At 40.3% G+C, this 19,612-nt stretch overlaps 1 protein-coding gene and 1 long non-coding RNA gene across 3 annotated transcripts in view; one reads left to right on the top strand and one right to left on the bottom strand.

Annotated features, from left to right (window-relative positions):
* The window catches only part of LOC117202691 (uncharacterized), a 38,752-nt gene extending 20,488 nt beyond the window's left edge, over window positions 1-18,264 (top strand). The window contains exons 3-5 of one of the 2 annotated variants that reach the window (XR_004485172.2): window positions 2,570-2,785; window positions 16,711-17,268; window positions 18,150-18,264. This is a non-coding gene — a long non-coding RNA (uncharacterized LOC117202691). Of the gene's footprint in view, window positions 1-2,569; window positions 2,786-16,710; window positions 17,796-18,149 lie in introns of those variants that run through there. The other variant, XR_004485171.2, reaches the window with a different exon arrangement.
* KIF13A (kinesin family member 13A) overlaps window positions 1-19,612 on the bottom strand; it is a 212,921-nt gene that overhangs the window by 109,503 nt on the left and 83,806 nt on the right. Inside the window, 1 exon segment of the mRNA XM_049716351.1 lies at window positions 17,073-17,085. Coding sequence (XP_049572308.1) covers window positions 17,073-17,085 — 13 coding nt within the window.

The following is a 19,612-nucleotide window of genomic DNA, read 5'->3' as shown; positions in this document are numbered from 1 at the left end:
TTCTCAGAATCCCATTCCCTTCTCTCGGTTTCCAACTTGTAAAATTCAGACCAGCATTTAATTCCTTGCAGCTTGCTGTACATATCTGTCCCACCTTCCACACACTCTTAAAAATGTTAGCTTTGCATCTCTGAACTGCTGAACATCCTGTAAAGTTATCACAAGCTGTTTTTAATAAGGCAAATGTGCTGGGTGATATACACTCTGAGGCAAACGAGCCTCAGGACTTAGGAGCAGGATGCAGCACAGAGAAAGTCCACTCTTATCAGGAAGTCCCATCTCATTGGCATGTCAGCAAAATTCACCTTGCCATTTTTAAAAAGGAAAGAAAGAAAGCATATTCTATATTCCTTGAAGAATAAGAGGGCATTGGTGTTCTAAGAAATGTGATCTGTAACCATTTTCCTGATCCACAAAAACCAAATGTAAAGGTACTTTCAATTGCCTTACCTCTGTATCCTTTCATTCGTCCTTTCTACTTGCACACTTTCACTAACATGTTCTCCAGTTATAAAACATTTCATCCAGAAAGCATTCAACCAATACGTAGTTGCCACCCCCTCTCAGTTTTAGGTACTACAGGGAACTCAAATATGCATTAGGCATGCATTTTTGTCCTCTAGTCACTTTTGGTCTAGTCACAAAGAGAAAACATAAAAGAATTATTCTTGAAAATTAAAAAGCACATTTTTTTCCAAAATCATTTTCATACCCTTCAACTCCTCTCCAGGCAGAAAGTCATTACCCAATACTTTTCTCAAGATAATTTAATTTTAGGCAAAGAAATATCTACAAACATACACATCAGAGATTTTGCCAAGTGAGTCAAAGACTACTCCCTTTCAAATTTCTCCTTATTAAACTATTTCAGCATCATCTCACATGTCACTCCCTTATGAAACCTTTCTTAAGGACACTACTTCTTACTCTGAATTTCATATCTATCTGACCAGATTGTGTGTGTATGTGCATGAGAAAGAGATAGAGAGACTCCCTTTGCTCTATATAATTAATTCTGAGAGGTCAAGACCTTGGTTTTCCTAATGATTTTATTGCCCATAATTCCACCAAACAAAAATACTCTGAGAATTTACTTTTTAAAGCAACATCATGGTGAATGACCATTCACTGAAACAACCTTGTAAATCTGTGTTATCCCACACGATGGCTGCTTAAAATAGCCCACACGGGTGAGTGTGAATCCTCCCACAGTGCTGCAGGGTAGCAGATAACACAACAGTCCTTGGTCAAAGCCCGTTTCCACTCAACTGTGGAAGTGACAAGACAGGTGTCACCATACAGACAATATTTGTGTGTTTACTGGATTCCCACCCCTTTCCCAAAAGACAGGAGCAAACTCCCCTATTCACCTACATATTATGTCAAGAGTCAACCATCTCTTCAGCTCTGAGAGCTTCCACAAATGACCAAGAAATCCTCTGGTGGGAAGTCCGGGGGAAAAAAGAAAAGAAAATGTAGAAGTCTAAGAAAGTCTCCCCTTCCTGCAGTCCCTGCTTCTCTTCACCTCATTGGCCATTCTTCAAGACCTGCCTAAATGTCACCTCCTCCAATGCTTCCCTGACTTCCCTCCTCTGTGCTGCCTCAGTCGATAGCTTCTCCTCTCGAATACACACTCTACATATGTAATCACATATTTTATATTAAATTAGAACTGTGGGCATTTTAGCAAAGTGTCTACTGATACGATGCTTGGTGCACAGTAAAACTCAGTATGCGGCAGCTACTGTTATCAGTTTTGATGGTATCTACTGAGGGGGTCCTCTCCCCAGTTAACAGTACAGCTGCCATTTATAGAGTGTTTATTATGTACCAGGCACCATCCTAAGTGTGTTACAGTCTGCTCAAGCTGGGAGGTTTCCCGAGCCAGGGCCTGTGCTAATTCATTTCTTTAATCATTACAGGCATAGACACTGTAGATACGTGCTCAGTATTTGCTGAATCAAATGAAGAAAGAAAAATGAAAAGGCGAAAAGGTTCATATGGCCATGACAAGAGAGTTGCTATAGTTCATTGAGTTCTGTGTCAAAAGGATCAAAACAAAACACACTGTGTACTTCCTAGCCCCCAAATCCAGAATCAAAAGGGCTTCCCGTGGGGGAGAAAAGTCCACTCTATGTGGGCTGGCTTTGCTTTGCACGAAGGAGTGTGTCTCTCTGCACTCATGCTATCCTGTCATCCTCTTCTCTGGATACAATTCATCCACTGTTCACATCTGCAGACTCAGCTGCAACTTAACTGCCTGTTCAGGCCACTACTGATTTTGGAAACTGCGCCTGAGATCCCTCTACAAACACTATTTCTCTGGTTTTATAAATATCGGCGAGCCAATGTCCTGTTGGTGGTTACTTTTCAATTTTGTCCATTTGAAAGAGTACAATTAACATGAAAGACATATGCCAAATGTGGTCATGTGTCCCCACACTGTATTATGAGAACTGAACCAGACCAAAAGGAATTAAAGTCCTACATTTCACGTCACGTCAAAATTTTCCCTTTAACGCCAAGTTTCAACATTTTTTGCTTTTTCATCTCTTTCTCCTAATATCAGAGATGTGAAGCGTCACAAAAAAAGAAGAGTTACGCTTCATTCAACTTGGAGAAGCGGGACTGAAATTGAAAGGAGAGCCTCTGTGATCAGAACTGTCTTCATCACTGCTATTTGCAAAAGCATCTCTGCCAGCGCTAACTCCAGCCTGTATTTGAGCATATCTGCTCCTGGGCATCAAAGAAGGGACACCAGCCAGAATGATCATTCTTATTACTGGTGAGTTCTATTGATGGACACCAACTTCACATTTAAAAAGCTGTCAAGTAACTGCTATCCTTTTGCAAGGTGATCAATCATTTCCTTTACAGTTGCCTATATATGCACACCAAATAATGTCAATATTGCCCAACTGTAAAGATGTCAAGCATCTTAAAGACTCAAAGCAAACTGACAGCATCTGTTGCACATCTACCAGCAATGAGGCAGCATGGGTCCTGATCCCAGGGACCTCACAGCTGTAGGAAACAACTATGTCATGGAAAGTACTATTCTATATGGCAGCTCAAATTTCTAAGGGCTCATGAAGCAGTGTGTCTTCAAAGAATTAATTTACCTTTGCGTGCATTTAATAGGCATTTACTGAGTATGTATTATGAGCTAATTGGGACAGAAATAAGAGCCAACTAGTTATCAGGCTCTCAGATTCTTTTAGAGGAAAGTAACCAGGAAAAGGAAAGCGTACAATACGCAGAATAGTTCTCCCTCGATACCCCTGGGCGATTGGTTCTAGGACGGCCATGGATACCAAAATCCAAGGATGCTCAAGTCCCTTACATAAAATGTTGTAGTGTTTGCATACAAGCCATACACATCTTCCCATATACTGTAAATCATCTCTGGATTACTTACAAAACCTAATGCAATATAAATGCTACGTAAACAGTTGCTGGAGTGTGACAAATTCAAGTTTTGCTTTTTGGAACTCCTTGGAATTTTTTTTTTTGGCCCTGAAAATTTCAGTCTGCAGTTGGCTGTGGGACCCGTGGACACAGACAGTTGACTGTACAGGGTTTGGCAGGAATACAAAGATGGAATAATTACACTGCAGGGGGTGGGGGCGAGGATCAGGAAAGGTTTCCAGAGGAGGCAAAGCCTGAGCTGAATTCTGAAAGACAATTACTGAGAAGACAAGTAGGAAAAGCAGTCCAGGTAAAAGCGGAGCTAGCCAAGCAACAGAGGTAAGGAGCTGGGCGTGATGGGAGTAGTGTGCAAAGAGCAGTTGGGAGGGGAAGAAAGAGAGAAAAACGGGGGCACAGGCTGAGGTCAGTGCATGTACGACTTATGTGCTTTATTATTAAGAAGGCTGGACTTTAGCTTGTTGGCAGATGACAGGATCACATTCTCACTTTGCAATGACCACAGTGGCAGCAACATGGAAGATGGACTGAACTGGTGTAAAACAGGAGAAAAAGAGTCCAGTAAGCAAATCATTGTGATGAAGGTGAAAGCTTCTAACACCCAGGCTCAGTGGGGGCAGAGAGGAGCTGTAGTGAATATAGGCACTCTTTTCTTTAGTCCAGAACCCCATTCCTCATTTATTCTAGAAACAGCACCTTTTCTTTGGAGAATTATACTAACCTGCACTCCAGCCATTTGGTTCCCATGGGTTGTTGCTATATTTTTATATGGCATATAAATTCACACGTTATATATATGATTTCTTGGGGTGGGGGAGGGGAAGGCAGGGAAGACACACGTAGGGGCTCAGGCTGGACCACTCACAGTCCCACGATCCCTTGACCACAGTTAACTGGTCTCAAGTGGGTGCCTGATGGGATTTCTGGATTTGCGACTAAGAAAGTCAAACCAGTCTTTCTTTAATGACTGTAAAATCTTAATGCTGTAAAATCTGGGACATGTCGAGGCCATGTTTCTAACCATGTGGACCAGAAAAGCAGACAGAGCTGGTCTGCAGTGAGAGAGAAAGAAACGAAAGGGACACACGTGGGGACAGAGAAGGAGATGGGGAGACAGGAAGAAGTACTTGTATTTGAACGCCAGCCACTTCCTGCCCTTGAGTTCTTTGATGCTTCCGAGAGTCCTTCTAACACATTTATCTTATGGCTCATTTAGTTTGAGTTCCTGTCACTTTCAGCTGAAAGACCCCCAACTACTGCAGGAAGAAATATATAAATATGAGAGCTGCTAAAGGAAGAAATAACGAGGCTTGGTCATCCATTGAATGGATTGAAAGTTATGAATATAAACAGTCCCCTGCACAAAGGCACCCCCGAAAAAGTGCTCTGAAAACCTTCCAGAGTTTCAAAAACTTGAAAATAGGAACTAGTTCTCCCAAATCCCATACCAATATTTCGACAGAGCATAGAGCTTCCATTTAGCACGAACTCAATTCCAACTCTTTCAAATACTCCATTCCTTCCACATTTAATCCTTCATCATTCAGCTTTAAAATCTGCTTCACTGGTTGCTGAGGGGCAAGGGTGGTGGTGTCACAAATACACAATCTGTGGCATTACTTCCATGGTTCTTTCATGCCCTGGTTACTTCTCCTCAGAAAAACTAGCCACCCAAATAACTTCCAACAGCATATGCAAAAGGTAATTGGGATGTTTTCACACAGACTATTTCTTCTTCGACAAAAACAGACCAAACGATCAGATGCAGATGTCTAAGCATATACTGTATGATCCTAGATTGTTTCCAATAAATGATTAATGTTGCTCATTAAGAAGGAAAAAAAATTAAACCCAGATCGAATTTGAGTCACCCTGATATCACCTACTACGAGCAATCTCAGGGTCCGGTTCAGAACTTCCAGACCAAGGCCTCACCTCATCTGCCTACCACCCTCTGCTGGACCAGGCCTGGTGGTCCAGCATGTAGAGGAGGCTGTGCTGACTCCAAGGCCCCAGGTCACAGAAGCACCTGAGGTGGTCCAGGGGTTGCAAACATTTATTGTGCAGTCAGAGCAAACTGTAAAGGGTTCACTGCTGGGGATGATCGGTACTCTACCAAAATTTGCACTTCCCAAGACATCTGTGATGTTATGAGAAATATATGTTTGGTTCCTGACACAGAGCACCTAAAGCTCTTGGACTTTTGTGAGTGATAGGAAGTCTTTTATTCCTGACACTGAGCTCCATTTAGGAGCTCTATCACCTCGGAAGCTCCCAGGTGATAGAAGCCTCTTTTGTTCTAAATAAGGCGATTTATTGCGGAACTGTAGATAACTTCAGGATGGAGGCCAGCTGCCAGAAAGACAAGTCTTGACTAGAAACCTAGAACTGTCAGCCTCACTCCCACCATCTCTAGGAATGGGAGAGGGCTTGGAGACTGAGTTAATAATCGATCGTGCCTCCCTAAAATTCCCTCAGTGAATTTACAATAGCCAGGACATGGAAGCAACCTAAGTGTCCATCCACAGATGAATGGATAAAGAAGATGTGGCACACATATACAATGGAATATTACTCAGCCATAAAAAGAAATGAAATTGAGTTATTTGGAGTGAGGTGGATGGACCTAGAGTCTGTCATACAGAGTGAAGTAAGTCAGAAAAGAGAAAAACAAATACCATATGCTAACACATATACATGGAATCTAAAAAAAATGGTTCTGATGAACATAGGGGCAGGACAGGAATAAAGATAGAGATGTAGAGAATGGACCTGAGGACACAGGGCGGGGGAAGGGTAAGCTGGGATGAAGTGAGAGAGTAACATTGACATATATACACTATCAAATGTAAAATAGATAGCTAGTGGGAAGCAGCTGCATAGCACAGGGAGATCAGCTCGGTGCTTTGCGACCACCTAGAGGGGTGGGATAAGGAGGGTGGGAGGGAGACAAGAGGGAGGGGATATAGGGATATACATATGCATATAGGTGATTCACTTTGTTATACAGCAGAAACTTAGATAACACTGTAAAGCAATTACACTCTAATAAATATGTTAAAAAAAAAAAAATCCACTCAGTGACAAGGTTCAGAGAGCTTCCGGGTTGGTGAACACATCCACGTGCCAGGAGGGTGACGTGACTCCACAAGGACAGGAGCTCCTGTGTTCGGGACACTTCCGGACTTCACCATACATACCTCTTCCTCTGACTGCTCACCTGTACCCTTTATCATAAACCAGTAAACCTAAGTAAGTGTTTTTTGAGATTTGTAAGCCATTCTAGCAAATTATCAAACCTGAGGAGGGGGTCTTGGAAAGCCCTGATTTGTAGCAAAATCAGAAGTGTTTAACCTGGAGACCCACTACTTGCGATTAGTGTCTGAGGGAGCGCAGTCTTGTGGGACTGAGCCCTTTATCTATGGGGTCTGTGCCAGCTCTGGGGAGTTACTGTTAGAAATGACGTGACTTGTAGGCTACCCAGTTGGTATCCAAAGAGAATTGTTTGGTGTGGAAAACCCATACATATGGGGTCAGATGTGTTATGAACAGAGAAAGTTTTCCTTTACCATCCATTACTTTGTTTCTGTTCCTGGCATACATCTTGATTCCTATACCACATTTCTGCCTTTTGAAACCTTCCCCATACTTGAAGGCCCTCCTCAAGATCCACTTTTAGCTAGGAAGCTTTTCTTCCTCCAGAGTCACAAAATATTGCAACAATGAATGTTGATGTTCATCATAATCTATTTTCCACTACTTACAGTGCTGTATATGTTTAATCTTCCTCACCACACTGTGAATTCCAGAGAGCAGGAACCACTAGTTGAATCACCTCTTGAGCCCCACAATACTTCCTGCAAACGTTCTCAATTAATAATTGTCTAATTAATGACCTTTGAATGAATAAAGTAAAAATGCTTCCTAGGGAAAACGCATAGCAGGAAGGCTATGTTGCCATTCAATTCATGCAGCTGCAACACTCACGGACTCAGATATAAAGGCAGAAATGTAAGAGGTGACAGCAGAGCGGCTGTATTTAGCAGGGTAAAAGAAATAAACAAAAGCCTCAGGACGGATGCCGAAAAGACATTCCGTACTCAGCCATGTGTTTGGCCTGAAACAGTGCTGCCTGACAGAAATATGATCCAAGCTACATGTGTCATTTAAATTGTGTCTACAGGCACATGAAAAAGTAAAGAGATAAAACAATTTTAATCATATTTTAATGTACCCTAATACATCTAAAAAATTTATCTTTTTTTTTCTCATACTAATTCTTTGATGTCTGGTGTGTATTTTAAACTTACAAAAATCTCAATTTCGACCAGCCACCTAGCACATGCTCGAAAGCCACATGTGGCTAAGAGGCTGCTGTATTGGACAGCGCAGGTCTAGAACTCATCTCGTTTGAGGGCAACACTTAGTTTTCAGAAATGCACAAAGTGAGCGATGAAAATGATGGTGGTCACACACTGTAAAACAAGTCTGAATGAAACTGCCCTTCAGATGGCCCAGGCTGTACAGAGTAAGACTTCCCGCTACTTTTTTCTGAGTCATTTTTGTAAAGGCAGGTTTTTGGTATGGCAGCATGACTCTTTAAAGGAAACTGCCTTCAAAAAGTAACAATTTTATTTTGTTATGACGTCATTTTCTCCTGCTCACAATTTTGCCAACAAATTTATGTAACCAGAAGAGGGATTAAACACCTTGAAGTTCAGCAGTTCCTAACAATGCTTGTAAATAAAATAAAAAACATTTAAAGTGAGTTTAATTAACAAGATCAAATTGTTCAGATGGCTCTTACCCTAGCTTATGGAGATATCAGAACGATGATCATGACTTTAAAAATGAGCAAACTGAGCAAAAAACAATATGATCCTTAACAAAGTGATCTTGCAGATATTTGCATTTTCCCCAAACTCTTCCTTCTTACTCTTTCCCATTTTCTTTACTGCATAAAACCCAACAAATAGAAAAAACACTTTACAACCAGGTACAGATAGCAGCGGCAATCAGAAGGCCTAGAACTGGGGCCAAAAAGCTCTCTCACTGGATGGTCCTGGCTGATTCATTCCTTAAGCCTCATTCTCCTTGGTCTTAAAGAAGAGGGTCTGAACAGTCTGAGTTCAGAAATTTCTTCCAGCTCCAAACTGCTCACGTGGCACATGGAAGGTGCTCAGTAAACACTGAGGGGTGAAGAAGAAAACAGAAAAAGGAGGAAGAATTCATTTGTTTTTCTCTGCATGTATTTCAGTGTGGCTCTGGGGGAAAGTAAGACACTTGTGCCAGAAATGACAAAAGCAGGAAAAGTGAAGGGTCCTAGAACATGCCTGATGTTCTGAGGGCCATCGGGGAGATCCAGAACTGGGCTTCTGAAGGCAAAGCTACGGTGACTGGGACATTTTCCTGTTTTCCATCAATAAAGCATGCGTAACACATAATTAGATAGAGATCTTACACATGTGTCTTCTCCCTCTGTACCACCTCTCTGCCAAAATCCAATGTTTGTGAGAAGAAGGTGGCTAACCAAACAAGCAATGTCCCCTTTTTACCTCCGTCTGCAATACCTCTCAGACAAAAAGCTTAGACTCAAAACTACAGTCAGACCAATAAGGAAAAACACAGCTATTTCAACTCTGAAAATTATGAGACAAAGGCTCTGTTTTATTTATTTATTTATTTTTGGCTGCATTGGGTCTTCGTTGCTGCGTGCAGGCTTTCTCTAGTTGCAGTGAGTGGGGCCTACTCTTCGTTGCGGTGCACGGGTTTCTTACTGCGGTGGCTTCTCTTGTTGCAGAGCACAGGCTCTAGGCGTGCAGGCTTCAGTAGCTGCAGCACATGGACTCAGTAGTTGTGGCTCATGGGCTCTAGAGTGCAGGCTCAGTAGTTGTGGCGCATGGGCTTAGTTGCTCCGTGGCATGTGGGATCTTCCCGGACCAGGCTCGAACCCGTGTCCCCTGCACTGGCAGGTGGATTCTTAACCACTGCACCATGAGGGAAGTCCCAAGGCTCTTTGTTTTAAACTAACGAGGAGGCATAAAGCAGGTGTCTCCATGTTTGTCTAAAGCTTATTTTTCTTTTTAAGGGAAGTAGAACACACTCCAATAAACACTGCATAATATGCTACTGGTAAAAGGATTAATAGGTATGCACTCAGCCCATGCTAAAATAAATGTTTCTCCGCTCTGGAGTACAAATTTACAAAATGTAACACCAAAGAGAAAAATCCAAATGTATAGTACAAAACAATTTATACAAGGATAAATTTGTGTAAATTTTCCTTTCTATTCTAATATGCTACATACCCAGGCAATATAAAAAAATGTTTAATCTCACTTTTAAATGTCAACCGGAAGAATTTTTTTTTCCCTGTCCTAATACAACACTAGAAAAAATAACTTTTAAGAACAAAAGAAACACAATTTGGCGAGTGTACGTATGTGTCCTCAATGCCATCACGGGCAGCAGTACCACATGAGTACCTGCTTTCTCTTCTGAGTTTTCATTGGTTCTTCCCCATCTTTCCATTCCCTAGAGCAGGATGGGTCCCAGGGTGTTAGCCTCTACTCTCAGGTCTTCTATTCCATTTAATCCTTTCTTCCTTGACAACATAATCAATACCTCTTCCTTTACCTCCTATCTCCTTCCCACAAGAATTTACCTGACCTTTCTAGGGCAGACTACAAACCTTGTACAACCTGCTAGGTATCTCTATCAGATGCTTTGCCATCATTTCCAATTCAACCCACTCTAAACCTGAACTCTGACTCCTCTTGCTGTATTGTCTTCTCCCACATGCTATAAGCACCCAAGTCCTGGATACTCTAGTTCTGCAATGTTTTGATCATTCTTCCCTTCCTCTTCTCCAGTCTCATGGCACCGTGCCAGCGCAGGCCCTCATTACCTCCTTCCTGACACATTTTATTGAATACCATCCCGAGCCCACCCACTGACCAAACCCCATTTATTTTATGCTCTGCTTTCAGATTAACCTTCTGAAAGGGAGCCTGAACTGTGCCATTGCCTTGTTCAAAATAGGCAACAGAGACACTGAATGTATCAAGGTCCAACCCTGGCGTCAAGGTCTTCCACAGCTGGATTTGGTTTCAACCTCCTTCTTTTTTTCTTTTTTTTTTTGGCCACACCACATAGCTTGTTGGATCTTAGTTCGCCGACCAGGGATCGACCCTGGGCCCTTGGCAGTGAAGTGCAGAGTCCTAACAACTGGACTGCCAGGGAATTTCCTCAACCTCCTTCTGATGTGTCACCCAGGACTCCCCTTCATGTACCAGTAGTCCATCTCTATGCTATGTCATTCTCTGAATACAGCTGATATTTTCTACATCCCTCGGCACATCTGTCTACAATCCAATGACCAAATGTATGTGGGATGTTAATAAAAAGGTCTTGTGCATTTTTCACTAAGTATATCCATAAGTATTTAATGTTCTTGAAGCTACTGTAATTTATTGGGTTGTTTTAAATTTTTATTTTCTAATTGTTCATGCTAGTGCAAAGAAGTACAATTTGTATTTTCACCTTTTTCTTGCCTCGTTGACACTTGTTAAGGTCTAGAAGTTTACTTAGAGATTTCTTAATTTTTTTCAAATATATGACCTTATTATCTACAAATAAAGATGCTTTTGCTTCCTCCTTCCCAATCTGAATTTCTTTTTTTTTTTTTTACATCTTTATTGGTGAATTTCTTTTATTTTTTTTTTCTTGCCTAATTACACTGGCTAAGAACTCCAGTCAGTGTTGCATAGAGGTAGCTAGAGCAATATCCTCGCCTTATTCCCCATCTTGGATAGAAAGTTAAATACGATGACAGCTGAAGATGTGTAATGGATGCCCTTTACCACTTTAATTAAGATTTCTGTCTACTACTAGCTTGCTGCAAGTTTATATCATAAATAAGTGTTGAACTTTGTCAAATGCTTTTTTCTGCATCTACTGAGATGATCACATGGCTTTTCTTTTTTTTCTGTATGAATTACGTTTATTTTTTCATAATAACGTTTTCTTCATAATAACTTTTTTTTTTTTTTTTTTTTTTTGCGGTACGCAGGCCTCTCACTGCTGTGGCCTCTCCCGTTGCGGAGCACAGGCTCCGGATGCGCAGGCTCAGTGGCCATGGCTCACGGGCCCAGCCGCTCCGCGGCATGTGGGATCTTCCCGGACCGGGGCACAAACCCGTGTCCCCTGCGTCAGCAGGCGGACTCTCAACCACTGCGCCACCAGGGAAGCCCCATAATAACTTTTTAAAGGAGTTTAGGTTTACAGGAAAATTGAGCAACTAGTGCAAAGAGCTTCCATATACTCTCTCTTCTTGAACACCCCCCTCGGCAGTTTCCCATTACTAATAACTTGCATTAGTGTGTTGTATTTGTTATAAATAGATAAACCAATATTGATACATTATTAATAACTAAACTCCATACATTAAGGTTCACTCTTTTGAGCTGTACAGTCCTATGAGTTTTGATAAATGCATAATGTCATAATCCACCCTTAAAGTATCATACAGAATAGTTTCACTGCCCTAAAAATCCTGTAATTCACCTATTTATTCATCTCTCCTTTCCTCTCGCTCCTCCTGGCAACTACTGATTTCCTCTCTGAAGGCATCCAAGTATGCACTGAATTTTAATTTGGATTTAAAGTGGATCTGGCAGGGACTCCTCAGGTGGTCCAGTGGTAAAGAGTCTGCCTTCCAATGCAGGGGACGCAGGTTTGAGCCCTGGTCGGGGAACTAAGATCCCACATGCCGCAGGGCAACTAAGCCCGTGTGCTGCAAACTACAGAGCCCACATGCCCTGGAGCCCACACGCCACAACTAGAGAGAGAAAACCCGCACGCCACAACTAGAGAGAAGCCCGCACACCACAACTAGAGAGAAACCCAAGCAGACCACGCACCATAACGAGAAAGTTCCTGCATGCCTCAACAAAGATCCCGTGTGCCAAAACTAAGACTCGACACAGCCAAAAAAGATAAAATAAAATAAAAAATAAAGTGGACCTGGCATACTGTAAGTGCTGAATTAAAGATAGCTATTATTAATTGTAACAATGAAAACAGCATTCTAAGAGTACAGTTCCAGGGATGGATATAAAGAATGTGAGATTTTTTTCCTTCATAACAGTTGGGTAGGAATAGTGATAACTCAACCAAGTTTTCAAAATGACAGCCCCTCCTTTCTCCTAATCAGCACTTCTACCTTAGAATATTTTTTAGTAAAATGTACAAAATCCTTACACATAATAGAAACAGTAAATATTGCAGTTAGGTGATGATTATGTACCATCATCATATAATTAGACATAATTTCAATAACTGCCCACACAGAGAATAATGAAAAGATATTCCTTAGGAAAACACATATTAATGACAAGAGAATCCAAGTTGGTGGAGAGATTTGTAAGGTCCAGTGGGCACTTTCCCTTTGGGGTCAGGCCTGAGAGAAGCATCAGGATCATGACCACAGTTTGCTTATCCATTCCCTTACTGAAGGGAATCTTGGATGCTTCCAGTTTTTGGCAATTTTGAATGAAGCTGCTGTAAACACTCATGTGCAGGTTTCTGTATAGACAGAAATTTTCAACTCATTTGAGTAAATACCTAGAAGTATGATTGCTTGGTTGTATGATAAGAATATGTTCAGCATTACAGGAAACTTCCATGTTGTCTTTCTACACTTTCCACACCACTTTCCATTCTCACCAGCAACAGAGAGTTCCACATCCTCACAAGCTTTGGTCTTGACAGATTTTTGGATTTTAGCCATTCTAATAGGTGTGTAGTGGTATCTCAGTGTTGTTTTAATGTGTAATTTCCTTGTGACATATGATGTTGAGCATTTTTTCATGTGTGTATTTGCCATTTGTGTATCTTCTTTGATGAAGGGTCTTTTCTGGTCTTTTGCCCATTTTCTTCCATTGGGTAGTTCATTTTCTTACTGTTGAGTTTTAAGAGTTCCTTGTATATTTTGGATAATTGTCCTTTATCAGATTAGTTTTACAAATATTTTCTCCTAGTCTGTAGCTTTCTTTTTATTCTCTAAACAGTGTCTTTGCAGAGCCGAAGTTTTTACTTTTAATGAAGTCCCATTAATCAATTTTATTTTTATGGATAGGCTTTCGATGTTGTATCTAAAAACTGATCACCAACCCCACGTTTTCCAAGATTTCCCTTATGTTATTTTCTAGAAGTTCTATGGTTTTGCATTTTATATTTAGATCTATGATCCATTTTGAGTTAATTTTTGTGAAGGGTATAAGGTCTAAGTTCATTTCTGTGCATGTGGATGTCCAGTTGTTCCAGCACCATTTGTCTCCTCTGTACTTCATTTTGATATTTTCTGCTAACCTATCTTCTAATTATTTAGCTCTCTCTTCAGCTGGACCTATTCTGCTGCTAAACCCTAAGTTCTTAATTTTGGTTTGGGGTTTGTCAGGGTAAGAATTTCTGTTGGGTAATTTTCCAAATTTGTTTTGTCACTTTATATAATTTCCAGTCCTCTCTAACATTTTAAAATCTTGTCTTTTATCTCTTTGAATATAATAAGCATAGTTATTTTAAAGTTCATGCCTAACAATTTGAATATCTGAAGTATCTGTGATTCTACTTCTTTATTATTTCTGTTAGTTCTTTTTTTCTTTTTTACATCTTTATTGGAGTATAATCGCTTTACAATGTTGTGTTAGTTTCTGCTGTACAACAAAGTGAATCAGCTGTATGCACACATATATCCCCATATTCCCTCCCTCTTAAGCCTCCCTCCCACCCTCCCTATCCCACCTCTCTAGGTCATCACAAAGCATCAAGCTGATCTCCCTGTGCTATGCAGCAGCTTCCCACTAGCTATCTATTTTACATTTGGTAGTGTATATACGTCAATGTTACTCTCTCACTGAGTCCCAGCTTCCCTTTCCCCTCCATGTCCTCAAGTCCATTCTCTATGTCTGCATCTTTATTTCTGCCCTGGCACTAGGTCCATCAGTACCATTTTTTTAGATTCCATATATATACATTAGCATAGTTCTTGTTCACATTGCCTTACCTTGCAATGCACCTCTATCTTTGATAGGATGCTGCACATTATATTATTTAAATGCCTTGTAGAATCATTAGAGACAGGATTACATTTGCTTTCCTGCCAGGTGAGATGGGGACCTGCATTCTAGGATCACTTTGGTCCATTTTTAGTGCTCAAGACTTCCTGGATCACACAAAGAAACTTGCAATCACACAGCAATCCATTTGAGGACTGGTTTACTTCTGTTTCACCCTTACACCCCACCCAAGGCTGGGTTGCAAACCATGTTGCCAACCAAAACCATAAGAAGTTTGCCAAGGATTCCACCTCTGGAAGACCCTGAATTCCAACACTTTTTCCCCCTAGGTCCCCTAGACCCTACAAGACTGTCAGAAACACAGCTCTGCCTTTAAGCTACTTATGTCTGAATGGCAAACACCCAAATACCAGATTCACCTCTCTACATTTCCACCTCCTCTTAGATCTTGGTCTGGTAATTGTCCATTAACTTGGTATTTTTCCAGTGTCTACAAGTATAGGTTTTTAATATTTTGTCCAGTCTTAGCTGCCAGTTCTGCAGAAGTCAGAACAGGACTCTTCATCCTATGAGTTCCACAAATATTTTCCTCTTGTGGCCTTTAACACAACTGATTTTATATTGTACATATGTTCCTTACCCCAACCGTTTTAGAATGCTAGGATCAGGTCTGATTCATGCAGCACTTGGCCCCTACCCAGAATATTTGTTAAATCGAAACAACCTGTCTTCTTTGATGCTTTTGCTAATTATTCGTGTTCAAAATCTCATTGTTTTAAATCAATAAAATTTCATGCTTATATAATCATCATTAAAAATATCTTTCCATTTCCCATTTGCTTTCAATATTTACAGTTTCTGCAAGAAAAGGCCTTATCTATTTTAGTGTCTTTTTTAAAAATCTGACTCTATTATGTCATTTATTTTATTTCAAGATGATCTTTACACTTTCCAGATGTGTCTTATGGCATGCACATACATATTTAAACGTGGTGATTTAACATTCACTTTATTTTGATAATTTCATGACACTTCTTAGGAACTATCAGTAGGATACCTAGTGAAACCACCATACTATAGATACTGGATAGAAAATAACCAGAACATTTTCTGTGTATAAAGTAATTAGCGATTTTTTAGAAAATGTGTTTTTGTGCCTCTTTTTCATTTCACTGTTTCTCCTTCACTAAGTAACCATATGTGGAATTGCTCAGGATTTCATTGCCTTTTTCTGTAGGGAAAGAATGAAATATATCAAAAGGTTGACTGGCTGTTCTGAAACCTCTAGGAACCAACAGCAAGGGAAGGAAGAGCTACTTAAGGGGAGCTCCCATCTTTCTGAGTAGCAGAGACATTTTTGGTTGCAAATTTTAGGGATATATCCACATCAATAATTGCTCACGGAGAACCTTCCAATCCCCCAGATTTGGCCAGGATGCCAGTGCTGATACTTCTAAACATCATATATTTCCTCTTTCTTAAAAGATTTCGTATTATTTGTTCAACGTATGCCTTCCTTCTTGGAGCTGGAACTCTTAGTGCCAAGGACCATTCCTATACTGCCTTCAATAAACATAAAGGCTAACATTTAGCAATTTCGTGGCTTTCAATACTTCAAAAGCTAAGTTAGATTTTCCTTCATAATCCCAGAGGTAAGTAAACCTAATCTATTCTGGATTTCTTCCCCTCACCCAACATGCCTTAGATTCTGACCAGATAATGTGTGTGGGTGTAGCCTGACTTGATCCCATCTCAAAAAACAAATCTATAACCAGCATCATTGGTCAGGGGCTTGTTGCATTTTTCCTTCCTTTTGGCACCAAGTGTCCCTTGGATACCCAATAAAATACTCACCAGTAATAAAATCAGCCTTCAGTTATTTAGGAGTTGGTCATTCAGACGCCCTGCTTCTCATTTTCTTCTTTTCCTACCTACTCTCTAACTTTTGGGCTTCTCACTGGCACACATGCCATCAAAGGCTGGCCACAACAAGGGGGCTAGCTCTAATGAGTGGACTTTGTGATTGGCTAGAAATTCCAAAAAAAGCACATAAAGTTGGTAGATGGTTGAAACCCTAAAAGTTTGGAGAATTTTTCTGATGATATCAATTATTCTTAGTAGGACCCAGAAAAGATAGTTTGTGCAGTCAATAACCATAGTTACTAAACTATCATTATGTTACCGTTTTTGTTTTTCCATTTTCTAGGTGGTGATATTATCTAGTTCTCCGCTTACCCAATCTGTGAATTGGGACATTTTATTTCATCTCTCTGAGCCTCATTTCATCATCAATAAAATAGAAACAGTAACCAAACAGGTTTGTTCTGACCCAAGCATTAATTCCCAGAATGAAATAATGTATGAAAGTGCTTTGTAAATGTAGAGGACCATTCGCATCTTATATCATTACCAACATTAATTGTTCGCTCACGGTTTAAGTTTTACATTAGAATGCCAATTTGTCTTCTCAAAAGCAGAGGTGTTTCACACGGGTTATTGTGATAGATACAATTCAGGATTTTGGCACACCTGGCCAGCATGCATGCCAAATTCCATATCAGTGCTTACCTTGGGAGGTTTCCTGAATGATGGAAACAAAACATTCAGCAGCAGAAGTAGAGCGGGTTGTCAACACAGCAGCCACACGTCAGAAGGAAGCAATGAAAGAGAAAAAAAACAAGGGAAACTCAGCATCTTGATTACGTGATCTGAAAGATATTCTACTTCACAAAGATCTGGAGCCATATTCACTTCACTGCCTGAGGTGATAAACTTTTATATTTGTTCAAAAATATAGTGTGGGCCTCAGTTTCTTTCCTGGTTTAATAGAATGTATCCAGTCATTAAGAGGTATTTTTAATGATTCTTAAAAAGCCAACAAAAAGAGCATCAGAATAAAGAAAGATGCGGCAATCATACTGCATGTGGTCAAATACTTCAAAATCAATTTTCACATTTAAATTTTTGTTAAATTCGCCTTAATATATATGTATATTTCCTTTGAAAAATAATAAATATGGGATTTTTTCCCAATTAAAAACCATGGTTTAGATGACAATTTTCACATATTTCAACCCTGAATAAAAATTTAAAAGCAAGTTATATCCTTCCTTATCACCAACAACACACGCATCCTTTATCATTCTTTTTTTTTTTGTGGTACGCGGGCCTCTCACTGCTGTGGTCTCTCCCGTTGCGGAGCACAGGCTCCGGACGCGCAGGCCCAGCGGCCATGGCTCACGGGCCCAGCCGCTCCGCGGCATGTGGGATCCTCCCGGACCGGGGCACGAACCCGTGTCCCCTGCAGTGACAGGCGGACTCTCAACCACTGCGCCACCAGGGAAGCCCTATCATTCATTTTTTGCATTCAAAAATGACTGAAACTGCATCCAGAAAAAACTCGGAAAAGGAAATAGTTTTCAAAGTAACAAACCGTTAGGCTTACTTGCTTTGTAAATGTTTTGATCATATACAAAATTGAGCTGAACTATGATTTTTATGGTGTGTAATCCTATCACAGGGTCTTGGCCTTCTTGATGTGGTTTATTCTTAATCAACCTCCAGTATCATCAATTCAGAAACTGCAAAATTATTGTTGAATAGAAATGGGGGAATTTTTCCAGTGGCTTTAATCCTTCTTCACAGGGAACAGAATTATGAGAATAAGAAATGGATTTTCCAGGGCAGAGGGCATGGAAACCAAAAGGTACAGGCAAAAACAGCATGGTGCTCTTTCTCCATCATTGTGTCTAATACTCCCCACAAAACTTTGAGGGCCCCACACAAAACCCAGAGCTCAGAATCAAGGAAAGAAACTCCATGGATTCCACAATCAGGTAGATAACTCTAACCTTTAAATCTAGGGAAAGAAAATCATGACATTTCTTATAATGATGAAGATAAAAAATTATCTTCTTGAAATTCCATAAATTAGCTAAAAAGTAAATGAGTCCTTATGTTGTGACCCCAGGAAGGCACAACAGGAATGTGATTTTTGTCTTCAGGTTTTAGAGAGAAACTTCCTAGAAAAACTGGTATCTCTGGCTGCTATTAAGCAAGTCTCAACATTCTGTGCATCTGTCCTTTATAACAAGATAAACATTTATAGATGTTGTTATAAAATTGTACGAGTGTTTTTAATTCTAAGAAAGCCATGGGTCTTTGCTCTGTGCATAAAACTTGAGGTTTCTGCCAAGAAAATGTCCTTAAGTGGAACAACTGCTCTAGAAGGCATCTGTTCTGAGCAGGTAGAACAATGATGAAAACCTCACGCCTTCTCTTATTTTGCTTGCTTGATTTTTTAAAAGCCATTTAAATCATGGCTTTATTTAACAGGGTAAAGAAAAGCCACTTGGCTTGGCTTGCGATAAGGCAACCATATGAAACAGCATGGGCCAAATTAATAAAATATATGCTTCGCATTTAGGCTGCAATGAACCAAGTAATCTAATGGGGGTACATGCTAACAGAAATCCCAGGGATTTCTCCAGGGTTCTCGTGCTTCAGGACTGTACAATAACCGTCACCAGCGGCACAGAACAAGTGCTGGTTTGTAGCCAGTAGTACACTGACCTCCTTTGCTGTCCAATAATAGAGCTATCCTTTCCTTATTGACGTTTCAATACAGTTTTCTTTATTCCTATCAGGAAACCAGTCCTATTTCAATATTTTAAGTACTTTGTAAGTGTATCCCTCTTTCTTAGAAAGATAGCACATAATATGGGAATGCCAATGTAATTCTGCTACCTTCTTTTGTGTTTCTAAGGATGGTTTGTTAAGAATAAAGGGAGACTGGGATGCATGGGAAAAAGGCGAGCCACTAAGTGAAACCGCCACTACCCAAATTACTCATCGTTTAGTTGAGAACAAGGATCCTGGCTACAGAAGGAAAAGGAGGTCATTTAGTTGATCACAACTGTACTTCATTAATTGGTAAACAAACATTTCTTGAGGTTTGAATTAGGTGATAAGCAACTAAGTTATTCTAATTCAGAACCATAGTTTACTGCCCCAATCCCCAGAGGCTATATATCACTTTGGGGGGCCTGTGAAGAAAAATTTTTCCAACATGAGTAATACCGATACTACAACCAAATACGGCATGCTAT

This window comes from Orcinus orca, chromosome 10 (assembly GCF_937001465.1).
Source record: "Orcinus orca chromosome 10, mOrcOrc1.1, whole genome shotgun sequence".
Lineage (NCBI taxonomy): Eukaryota > Metazoa > Chordata > Mammalia > Artiodactyla > Delphinidae > Orcinus > Orcinus orca.
Note: the sequence above shows the minus strand (reverse complement) of the source record. Positions and strands in the feature narration are given on the sequence as shown.